Consider the following 12,203-nt stretch of genomic DNA (forward strand, 5'->3'; position numbering starts at 1 on the left):
CAAAATTTGTATTTTAAGAGTCTTGTTTGGGGATTTAACTTGTCTGTTTTTGAAGTGTCTTGTCTGGGGATTGAACTCAGGACACTGCGTGTGCAACACGGGCACCCTACCAATTGAGCTATCTGGGTCGTTACACTCCTATACCAAACCGCAAACCTTGATTGTATCTGAATCCACATCCTCAGGACCTACAAAAGCGTGTGTGGACCATAGGTATCTAACGGCATTGGTAGACTAGTGGATAGTAGACCTGTACTTCAACCTCAGGGTCTTGGGTTCATGTCCCAGGCAAGGCAGTACAAATTCCAAGAATTGTTTTTTATCGGAGCAGCCAAAACTCTGGCCAAACAAACAAAATTTGTATTTTAAGAGTCTTGTTTGGGGATTTTAACTTGTCTGTTTTTTAAGTGTCTTGTCTGGGGATTGAACTCAGGACACTGCGTGTGCAACACGGGCATCCTACCAATTGAGCTATCTGGGTCGTTACACTCCTATACCAAACCGCAAACCTTGATTGTATCTGAATCCACATCCTCAGGACCTACAAAAGCGTGTGTGGACCATAGGAATCTTACAGCATTGGTAGACCAATGGGTAGTAGACCTGGACTTCACTCTCAGGGTCTTGGGTTCATGTCCCAGGCAAGGCAGTACAAATTCCAAGAATTGTTTTTTATCGGAGCAGCCAAAACTCTGGCCAAACAAACAAAATTTGTATTTTAAGAGTCTTGTTTGGGGATTTTAACTTGTCTGTTTTTGAAGTGTCTTGTCTGGGGATTGAACTCAGGACACTGCGTGTGCAACACGGGCATCCTACCAATTGAGCTATCTGGGTCGTTACACTCCTATACCAAACCGCAAACCTTGATTGTATCTGAATCCACATCCTCAGGACCTACAAAAGCGTGTGTGGACCATAGGTATCTAACGGCATTGGTAGACTAGTGGATAGTAGACCTGTACTTCAACCTCAGGGTCTTGGGTTCATGTCCCAGGCAAGGCAGTACAAATTCCAAGAATTGTTTTTTATCGGAGCAGCCAAAACTCTGGCCAAACAAACAAAATTTGCACTTTTGAAGTGTCTTGTCTGGGGATTGAACTCAGGACACTGCGTGTGCAACACGGGCATCCTACCAATTGAGCTATCTGGGTCGTTACACTCCTATACCAAACCGCAAACCTTGATTGTATCTGAATCCACATCCTCAGGACCTACAAAAGCGTGTGTGGACCATAAGAATCTTACAGCATTGGTAGACCAATTGGTAGTAGACCTGGACTTCACTCTCAGGGTCTTAGGTTCATGTCCCAGGCAAGGCAGTACAAATTCCAAGAGCAGGTTCAATTGATCTAATGTAATATTGAATAAATAAGTAAAAACTGTAATTTCTTGCGAAGCATCAACAATCATTAAGTGGAACACACTTTATTGGATATTTTCAACTAAAAAAAAAACAAAAAAGTGGGTAAAATTCTTTGCGGCAACAGCGCATGGCACAAATAAAATTTTTTATAAAGCGTAAGGAAATGGGATTTTCTTCCATGATGTTTTAAACAATTTGATGATAGACAGTTCAGCCATGAAGTTTATTTCATATTATATAATATATATATATATATATATATATATATATATATATATATATATATATAAAATCGATAGACAATAATCCCTTGCTGTATCGCAGATTAGTTTTTAATATTTTGCTGGATCTTAAAAGGGGGGTGATCACTCGTGAGGCCCCTTCTCAAGGTTTTGAGGTTTTCCTTACCTGCATGTTGGTTTAAGATCAGGCCATACATTGAAAAAAATGTTTTAACTGGATTCACAGAAAAGTCAGAGCAGGTCTGGGAAGAGACTAAGGGGGAGAGCAAGCGGGTCTGTAGGTTTTTGCAGCTACGTAATAAGCTAACCCTGCAGAGGCCATAACTGTATCAACGCCAGATCCATTACTCCTGAAACCATACCTCCTAAGGAACCGCTACAACCAGGACAGTTGTATGTTAATCATCGTGGAGACCTGGCTCAATTCGAGGTTACTTGAAGACAGAGTGTTAGCAAGCTAGCTGTGGTCTTCCAGTTTTGTTGTACTTTTGGCTTATGACATGAAAGATTATTCAGCTGCAGGTCAGTGTTTTAATTTTGAGCGATAGATAGATGTCTAGATAAATGTCTAGATAGATATCTAGATAGATGTCTAGATAAATGTCTAGAGAAATGTCTAGGGAAATGTCTAGATAGAGAAATGTCTAGATAGAGAAATGTCTACAGAGATGTCTAGAGAGATGTCTAGATAGATGTCTAGATAGAGAGATGCCTAGAGAGATGCCTAGATAGATGTCTGGATAAATTTCTAGAGAAATGTCTAGAGAGAGATGTCTAGATAGATAGATTCTTTATTCATCCCCTTTGGGAAATTCACACTTTGAGCAGTATCCTTGTGTTGAGAAATAAAATAATAAAGTAAAAGATATAGAATACAAAAATACCCAATATAACATGTTGATATAGAGTATTTCAATAGTCCTAGGGTAAATACACACTGTCATAAAAATAGGCTAATATGCAAATGTGGGGGTGGGGTTTCATGTGGGCTTTTACTCCCCCGGGTGGCGTTAAAGAGCCTCATGGCATTAAGAAGAAATCATCTCCTTAGTCTGTCCCTGGAACAATTGTTACAGTGATCCAGGACGTCACCCAGGGGTAAATTTGACCCCTGGGGATTTTTATGAGGGGCCGTTTCCACATTTTGCAGGGGCTTCTCGTCTCCATGAATTACGATAACAGAGGGATTACTGTGGATTATTTTATATTCTATGATCAGAAGGCAATATGGTTGTTTCTGTTGTTTTGGATCACGTAGACGAGTTGTGCCGCTTCAGACACGTGCGGGTACGCGTCTATGAACTTCTCCACCGTGTCCTGGGGGTAAAGGGTGCCGAGCTGGTTCCTCATCTCCCGGCGCGAAGGGCATTCGTGTGAGTTGCCGTGACAGGCCCCTGGAGAGCTGCGCCCGGCTCGCTGTTGGATCGCCGGGCAGGATGCCCCCGCGGCGTCACCTCGGCCCCCTGTCCGGTCGGGAAAGTAACCGGCTCCTCCCCCTCCGGCAAAAGACTCCGAGATGTGGTCCCGGCTGAGGCTGCAGCTCGCCACCCCGCTGCTGTCACTGTAGGAGTTGCCGCTCGAAGACCCGTCCCGGACGTAGAGTCCGGACAAGGAGCTGCCCAGCGAGCTGAAGGCCTCGTCCGGGTCCAAACTCGACCGGGCCGGCGCGTCGGGCTTATTTCGAGCAGACGTCTTGGCTCGGTCTCTGAGCTCGTCGGCCACCGACAGCTGAGACGGGTTGCCCCTTTCCGGGTGGTAGAACTTACACTTGACGCCGTAGGTGCATTTTTGGGCTGCAGAGGAAAAAATGCAACATGTCTCATTCAGAGCGGCGAAAGTAGACCAGTTCGGTGGCCTAAGGGTCGGGCGCCTGCCCACGCGACCGAAAGGTCACAGGTTTGAGTCTTGGCCGAGTGGAATCCCATCTTTTTCACATTTCAACTCAATGCTAGCTCCTGTGACTATTATGCCTTCTCCCTTGAGGACGCGTGACATCACACGTAAATCGTTCACTGTTTGCGGAAGTACTCATGGATGATAAAGCTGTAGCGTATCAAGCAGTTTGAAAGTTATTGTCACTGTGCGTTCGTTTCAGGTAACAGTGTCACTTTCTCACCCAGACGAGGACTACAGTGGTATAGAAACTTCCAGCGGATTCTAACGAAAAGAATGGAATCTAGACGCTTGGGCGGGACTGTCGTTCGAGCTTTCCAGAAGGAAACCTTTTAATGGAGATTTAGCGTGGTTCTTTCAGTCAGAATCAGAGGACGAGGATTTTGATATGGATTACTGGTTTAAAAATTGTGAGCACTACATTCTGTTAGGCTTTTTTCAAATTTTGTTTTATCCCTTGAAGGATTTTATACGATTAAATACAAGTTACATTTATCGAGTGCAATGAACATTTTCACTGAGTGGGCTTCAGGTTGCGCAGTTCCAAGTGCAGAATGTTTTGGCTGGGGAATTTGGATAACAGAACTCTAAGGCAGGCATTGTTTGGAGAAGTTGCCCTGATAAGCACTCTGATGTTTTGACCATTTCAGACATCGAGGCAAGGTGGTGGAGCCGTGGAGCCCACGTGGGGGGGTTTTCCTGACGCGTCTATGGGAGGAGCCGGGGCCAAAAAAAGGCGTGGGCCGGGAGAACTTTAGAAGATCGAGAGGGAGAACGAGAGAGAAGGCTTGACAGAGACTCGAGTGACACTCATTCGGCTAATTCAATGCAGGTCACTTAGTTAAATACTTTTTTATTAAATCTGCCCCTGTGTGGAAATGCCGGTCTCTAGTCCATATTTTCCCAAAAAGAAACGAGCATGCATTGTTGGGTTATGTTTGGTTAATGGAGTCAGACAACTCATTCCAACAATTTGGTAAACGCTACATTTTTAATATATAATTCCTAACACCATGTTCTTACTTTGGAATCATGACTTAAAACAAGCAAAAGTGAGTTTCGCTGTGGTTTATGTATTTTTAGATACGCTCACTCGTATGCTTATCTGCGTTTCATAAAGCGCCCGCGCCCAATCGTGCGGTGCGCCCTGTGCAGCGTTAAATACAGCTATAAAGACAATTTGCCCTGTTCTGGGGAAAATGCAGTCGAGAAAGAGTGTTATGGCAGAAAACTAACCGTAAGGGCAGGGCTGCAGTTTGTTGCCGGCATTTCTGGGCTTCTTGCGCAGGAAATCTTGGATAGTGGGACCGTTCCTGCCCAGCGGGTCCTCTGGCGGCATGAACCTGCAAAGAGCGCCACGCCCAAAATCAGGTTTTGACATCAGGCCGGTGGCTTTGCCCTTTATCGGGCCGCACCGAAAGAAAAATAAGTTCCATTATGACCGTATTTTCGGGATCTTAAGTTGGAAATGTATTAACACAAGAAATCCAACTCAATATACTTGGGGCCCGCCAGAACTAGGGTCCGAGAGGTCAGGTGGCATCGGGTTTTCAAAGGCAGAAAGTCACTGAAAGTTGGGCGAAAGCTGCGTCTAACGTCCTTTAAGCTTCAGTTCACAGTAGTGACTATTTCCTTACACACCTTATTTGACATTTGATGAAAAGATTTGATGTTCCGTTTGCAAAAAAATGATGAACTTCAGTTTGTCAATTTGGAGCGCCGCCTAACTTATTAGCACGGAGTTGGCATCGAAAAAATTTTGAGCTCTCATATTATGGTGAGGGCCCCCAACGATCGTCTCGAGGGCCGCAAATGGCCCGCGGGTCACACGTTTGAAACACCAGCATTAAATGGTAAATAGACTGCATTGAGATAGCGCTTTTCTAGTCACTGAAAAGCTCCAAAGCGCTTTAAAATGTATTTCACATTTACCCATTCACACACACTCACACACCTCTAGCGGAATCAACCGAGCAAGGCACATTTATGAAATCGTTGAGTTAGAAATTGCTATTAGCGGTATATTATTTCTCATTTTCACACTAATTCCCCCAAAAATGAAACATATATGATTTCCTTTGTTCCTGTAAAATTGGCCTCCAAATTTAGACATTGTGAAAGAGTTGTAAAGAATTGACTTCCTATAAATTATTCTGCAATTGTCCACACCTGCGCGTAATAATAGCGTGCAAAAATAAATCACGAATTTCCTAGTGCACGTTATTTTTGGCTTTGATTTAAATATTCCCCCTTGGAAAATGGCATAAAATTATACCAATGACATAGATAGAGACATATATAGAGAGAGATGTATATATAGCAATATATAGATATAGATAGCGATATATGGATAGCGATTTTATATTTATATATATATAGCTAGAGAGAGAGGGAGAAAGACAGAGATAGAGACAGAGACAGAGAGAGAGAAAGAGAGGCAGATAAAGAGAGACAGAGATAGATAGAGAGATGTAAAGATAGAGAGAGAGAGAGAGATGTAGAGAGAGACAGAGATAGAGATAGAGACAGAGATAGAGAGAGATAGAGAGACAGAGAGATAAAGAGAGACAGAGATAGATAGAGATGGGTAGATAGAGAGAGACACAGAGAGAGAGAGGTGTAGAGAGAGAGACAGAGAGGGAGAGAGAGATAGAGAGATAGAAAGATAAATAGAGATAGATAGATAGATACTATGGATAGATAGATGTCTAGAGAGAGAGAGAGATAGATAAAAGTAGATAGAGAGAGAGAGATAGACAGAGAGAGACAGATAGATACATAGATAGATACTATGGATAGATAGATGTCTAGAGAGAGAGAGAGAAAGATAGATAGAGAGATAGATATAGGTAGATAGAGATATATAGATAGAGATATATATAAATAGATAAAGAGAGAGAGAGTTGGAGAGAGGGAGAGATAGATAGAGAGAGATAGAGAGACAGAGAGAGATAGATAGAGATAGATAGATACATAGATAGATACTATGGATAGATAGTTGTCTAGAGAGACAGAGATAGATAGAGACAGAGAGAGATAGAGGTAGAGAGAGATAGAGACAGAGAGGGAAAGAGAGATAGAGAAAGATAGAGATATATAGATAGAGATAGATAAAGAGAGAGAGAGAGAGAGAGAGAGATGGAGAGAGGGAGAGATAGATATAGATAGATAGAGATGTAGGGAGAGAGAGAGAGAGATGTAGAGAGAGAGAGAGAGGGAGAGAGACAGAGATAGATAGATAGAGACAGAGAGACCGAGAGAAATAGAGAGAAAGAGAGAGAGATAGAGAGATAGAGAGAGAGATGGAAAGAGAGATAGATAGAGAGAGACAGCGAGAGACAGAGATAATTAGAGATAGAGAGCCAGATCGAGATAGAGAGAGAGGGAGAGATGGAGAGATAGAGAGACAGATAGAGAGAGAGAGAGATGGAGAGATAGAGAGAGATATTATGAAAAAAAGACACGTTCTCACATTTTGTATGTTGTAGAATTGGGTATCCCTTTGGCTTGGACAGTGAAAACAGCGTCACCGGACATAGAAAGCGCGGGCGCCCCCCCGTCCGTCCCCCCGTCCGTCCCCGAAGACAAAAAAAGGACTCACTTGTCGTCGGCGAAGGTGTACATGAGGAGCCGCTCCCGGATGAACTTCTTCCATCGAGGATTTTCCATCTGAAGGTCTCGGTAGTTGTCGTTGGACACGATGACGCCGTCCAAGTCGTAAGCTAGCCGGACGATGTAGCGGTCGTCGTAGCAAACCACCCGTTTGCCGTTGACGGAGCGGGACGGCGTGTACACCAAAATCTTCCTCTGCTCCAGTTGCTGGAGGACGTGTTGATCTGGTGGGAACCAAATACCCATTTGCGATTAAGAGATAGCGTAAAAAGTGCAGTTCACTTGTTTCGGGGGAGCACGTTCAGCTGGAGACTGATGTATTAGCTCTTATCATAACACCAGTTGGTCAATCAAGTGTGTGTGTGTGTGTTTTCGATTTAGTGGAAGGCTGAGTGATGAGCTGTTATCATAACATCAGTTTGCCATTCTGGCTCTACAACAGGAGTGCCAACACTTTACAATTTGCCCGCTCTGTGAAAATTCTGATGCACTTTTAAATATAGTATAAGGCGCACCCCAAAAACACCAAAAGGCCAGAAATGTGAAATGATGAGGTGCGGCTTATATGCAGACACATTTACAAATGCTTGACCATATTTGTGCAATTATTGATCAGTTATTTATCATTTATTTAATATGGGAAATGCAAAAAAAAACATTAACAGTGAAGTGTTTTTATCAGATTTTTTCGTGAATAGATAAATAACTTTGATTTCCTGCACTGTTACTTTTTAGATAAAGTGAAAGATAAGTTGAGATTCCAATTAATTTACTTTATTCTTTACTAATCGATCGATCCCTAATATGTATTGTATTTTCTGAAGTCCCTATATAAGGCGCACCCAAAAAACCCAAATGGGTTGGAAAATTGAAAGTGTTTTATAATTTACACTAGCACTATGGTACATCTACTTACAAATGTCTCAACTTACAAAGGTTTCAGGTTACAGAGTACCTGAACAGGAAAATATTGCCTCTTGTTACAAAGTTCTGTCTACTGTATGGAACCGCTACGAAGAGCTATCATTCCCAATGGACCCCACGAAAGACAAGTGGACAGGGAGAAAAGAAGAGGAAGAGACTTTTTCTGGTCATTGAAAGAAAGTAAGAGATAATTGAACGGTATATAAAAGGGAAGGCGTTTCTGTGATCTTGCAAAAGAATATGGCCGTCATATATCTATAAGCAGACGTTATTGGATCCGTTTTTCAAGAAAAACCCAAGGACCAGCTACGAAAAAGGCCAATCTAAATGTAAATGAATATTTTGGATTATTTCCTTTCTCCTATTTTATAACGACGCGCTTCTTATGTTTATTGTGCGGTCATCCTATTTTAACATGTATTTGTTTCATGTTGCGATGCTCTTTTATCTTATACTTTTGCGGGGCTGGGAACGGATAGGCGCATTTACATTCGAAAGGCGTCTCAACTTACACATTTTTCAGGTTACAAAGCTGTATATACAAGATCTCCCTACTAGAGAAATCTAAAAATCGTTTTTTAAAGTCCTCAGCCACGTGTTTGGACTTTTTCTTTCTGGTTCCTGGATTGTGAAGACAGTATTTGATTCCTCCGGTCAAGGTAAGTCCCTCCCGCTTCATCCCTGGATCCAAAATATGGGCTTCGCTGCTCTTATTTTGAAGTTTTGTTTGCATTACGAGTCGTGATGACAGAAGCACAAAAATAAATCAGTCTCCGGTATTTTGGCACGCCGGGCAGAATTTGCTCAGGTGAGATGGCGGTACCGCCGTGTTTCCCAGGACTCTAGCAGACCAGGCAGGTTTTCATGGGTCCCGCCAGAGTCTTATGAATCGGAATGTCGAAAGCTATTTTGGAAAATAAATAAACGGACGTACCTGCGATGGGGTTTTGCGGGCGGGGCTGTTCCTTCCTCCACATGGGCAGGAAAACGGTGACGTCTCGGTGGCCTTTCTCCCAAAACCAGCTTACCGCCATCTGCAGGCCCCGGCAGGAAAACACCTTCTTGTCGCCGTGGCTGCAAACGGTCATTTGCAAATGTCATTTTTTGATTTCAAATGAATTCTCTTATTTTATTTTTCTAAATAAAATCGACTTATTTCATTTGAAATGTCTTCTGTAATGATATTATTTTTCATGTATTTATTTTACATGTATTTAGTTCATTTCTCATTTCTTTTCTCAAACTCATTTAATTTTAAATGTATTATATTTCAAATGTTTTTATGTTTTATTTTTCAATTTCAAATGTATTTACATTATATTTTTTTTTAAGCATTTGTAACATTCTAGTTCAAATGTATTTGTTTTATTTTTAATTGTCTTTTTTAGTAACTTAGTCATTTGATGTATGTATTTTATAATTTCCTAATATTTCATCACATTTATTTTTATATTTTCAAATGTATTCATTTGAAATGTTGTTTGAAATGTCTCATCTCATCAGCCGTACCGCTTATCCTCATTAGGGTCGCGGGGGGGCTGGAGATTTATTTGTACTCTTGGAGTTAGCTATCTAGCTCTTTTTTTAACCTGTCTGCCTTTCTAGCTAACTCTCAAGCTACCTTTTAAGTTGCATGTGCGCGAACTAGTAGCAAAAAGTAGCTGGACGCTTGAAATCAGGTAATGGGTTCGCTAATGGCATCGACCGAGTGGATATCGCCGCCACAACACAGTCATTTTTCCGCACGTCGGAGGAAGCCTCACACCCACCTCATAGCCACGTTGCTCCCGTCTATGACGACGGCCCTCAGATGGCAAGCCGGGTCTTTCGGGGGCGGGGACCCGAACGAGCGGGGTCCGGGACCCCTAGAAAACGATCCGGGGCCCCGGCAGGTCCCGACGAGTTCCCGCAGGATGTCGTCGGTCTGAGCGCGGTGGTCCAGGCTGCTCAGAACCCGTCGGATGTCGGGCTCGGAGTAGCCCAGTTTCAGGAAACGCTCCATGTGGTCCCCGTTCATTCTTCACCTCGGCTTCCGGGACGCCATCTCAGCAGGGTTCAGACTCCTCAAATACAAAATGCATTTAGATAGCGCTTGTTCAGGTGGAGACTGATATATAAGCTCTTATCATAACAAGAGTTGGTCAATCAAGTGTGTGTGTGTTTTTGATTGAGCCTAGAAAGCACGCTAGAGTGGAAGGATGAGCAATTAGCTGTTATCATAACATCAGTTTGTCAATCTAGCTCTACAACAATTAGCCCACTCTGAAAATTCTGATGCACTTTTAAATATAGTAACTGATATTAGCTCTTATCATAACACATTCACCCGTTCACACACACTCGCACACCGATAGCGGCATCAGCCGTGCAAGTATCCCCCCTACCTGCTTATCCGGGGCACTAGGGGTTCAGTGTCTTGCCCAAGGACACTTCCGCATTCAACTCGAAGGAGCTGGGAATTGAACGGAGTCAAGTGCTCTACCATGTACCTCACGCTTAGCCGTTCACGCACACACTCACACGCCGATAGCAACGTCAGCCATGCCAGGCTTATCGGGGTCAGTGTCTTGACCAAGGACCCTTTCACATTTAACTGGGAGGAGCCGGGAATCGAACCTGCAACCTCTCGGTTCCAAAACGAGTGCTTTACAATGTGCTTTACACTCACCGATTCGTACACACACCGATAGCGGCGTCACCCGTGCAAGGAACCGACCTGTTAGTCCCCGGGGCATTAGGGTTTCAGTGTCTTTCCCAAAGACACTATTTCTGCATTCATTATATTAGTATGGCGGTAGTTTTATTATTGTAGTATTTCCAGAGTAAAATCTTTGCAGTATTTTTGGTGTATTTCTGTAGGATTTTTATAGTATTACTGTACTTTTCATTTGTAGCATTTCTAAAGGAGTATCTTTGTAGTATTTCCATACTCTAATTTATGTAGTATTTCTGTCGTAATATTTCTGTCAAAGTATTTTGTGCAGATGATTCCATTATTGACTTTATACTGAATGAAGGAACCCTCAAAACCTGCCCATTTCCCGCTTATTCAAGATTTTGTAACAATGAAAATAAAAGGTATATTCTATTTTATTCTATTGTTTTAATTTCTTTTTCCCCTTTTTTCCCCCTCTTCTTTTTCCTAGCTTTTTGTTTTTTTCTAGATTTTTTCCTTTTTCTATTATTTTTTCCTGCTTGCTTTCTTATTTTTGATTCAGAAAACAAGATGGGGGGAAAAAAAGGAATAAATATGAAGAAAAAGGTTAAAAAAAATGAAGAAAAAAGCAAGAAAAACAGAAACTTCGGATTAAAAAAATTCAGCAATAGAAAAGAAGAGAGCAATAAGAAAACAAGAATAAAACAAGAGAAGTATAAAAACAAAAGAATAAAGGAAAACGTGAAAAAAAGTAGAAAGCAAGCGGGTAAAAAAATAAGAGGAAAGAGCTCGGATGGAATAAATATGAAGAAAAAGGTTGAAAAAAATGAAGAAAAACAGAGAAACTTCAGATAAAAAAATAAAATAAAGCAATAGAAAAGAAGAGAGCAATAAGGAAAAAAAACAAGAATAAAACAAGAGAAGTAAAGAAACAAAAAAAAAAAGTAAAAAGTGAAAACGAAGAAAGCAAGCAAGCAAAAAATAATAATAAAAGGAAGAAAGAGCTGGGATTTGCCCGGCTTTCCTCAGAACCCGGTTCCGGGGGCCCCCAAAGTAAATTGAGTGCACGTGAATCGTTTTGTTGACACTCTGTGCAATGACGATGAAAATGTTCGATTCTTATTCCAATTCCAATTCACTTCAATTTAAATTCAATGTGCAGAAAACAGCTTCCAATTCCAGTACGGTGCGCGTAAAGACCATCACGCTAAAAGTGTCATTTTTCAAGCCGTCAAAACAAAGAATGCCGATACTCACATGCGGGAGCCTGCTCTTTTGCACGACGAGCGCCTTCTTATGACTTTGAGGAGGAAGTCACCGGCAGAAAAAGAACAGAGGAAGAAAAAAAAAGACCCATTTATCTCTCACTTCCTTGTCGGGAGCGCGGTCGCCTCACCGCCTCGGGGCTTTATTTTCCTCTCCGCTTCTTCCTGGTAGCGCCGCTGGCGAGCAACCTTTACCGAAAGATACAGTCAAAGGGATTTTTTTTTTCCCCATTCTCTCAAAGGCACGG

General features: G+C 42.1%; 1 protein-coding gene across 3 annotated transcripts; it reads right to left on the reverse strand.

The window, feature by feature from the left end:
- Positions 1–1,474: 1,474 nt before the first annotated feature.
- Positions 1,475–12,161, reverse strand: LOC148345921 (putative ribonuclease ZC3H12B). 3 transcript variants are annotated; one of them, XM_088325016.1, is made up of 6 exons: positions 11,948–12,161; positions 9,804–10,094; positions 8,969–9,108; positions 7,100–7,334; positions 4,735–4,841; positions 1,475–3,398 (listed from the first exon to the last, which is right to left on the reverse strand). In XM_088325016.1, exons 2-6 carry the CDS (start codon positions 10,049–10,051, stop codon positions 2,821–2,823), a joined length of 1,308 nt encoding a protein of 435 aa, XP_088181142.1. In that variant the 5' UTR covers positions 10,052–10,094; positions 11,948–12,161; the 3' UTR covers positions 1,475–2,820. The 3 variants fall into 3 exon arrangements, with proteins under 3 accessions (XP_088181142.1, XP_088181140.1, XP_088181141.1); XM_088325014.1 differs by having other exon boundaries at positions 9,804–10,097; XM_088325015.1 differs by lacking the exon at positions 11,948–12,161 and having other exon boundaries at positions 9,804–11,647.
- Positions 12,162–12,203: the final 42 nt, after the last annotated feature.

Source organism: Urocampus carinirostris, chromosome 20 (genome assembly GCF_059441175.1).
Source record: "Urocampus carinirostris isolate Australia breed hairy pipefish chromosome 20, RoL_Ucar_1.0, whole genome shotgun sequence".
Classification (NCBI taxonomy): Eukaryota; Metazoa; Chordata; class Actinopteri; order Syngnathiformes; family Syngnathidae; genus Urocampus; species Urocampus carinirostris.

Coding starts and splice junctions, on each gene's coding strand:
- LOC148345921 (XM_088325016.1), bottom strand. CDS start 10,051: ATGAACGGGGACCACATGGAGCGTTTCCTGAAACTGGGCTACTCCGAG. Junction 9,109..9,803: donor GGGAGCAACGTGGCTATGAG/GTGGGTGTGAGG, acceptor GACCGTTTGCAG/CCACGGCGACAAGAAGGTGT. Junction 3,399..4,734: donor ACTGCAGCCCTGCCCTTACG/GTTAGTTTTCTG, acceptor TTTCCTCTGCAG/CCCAAAAATGCACCTACGGC.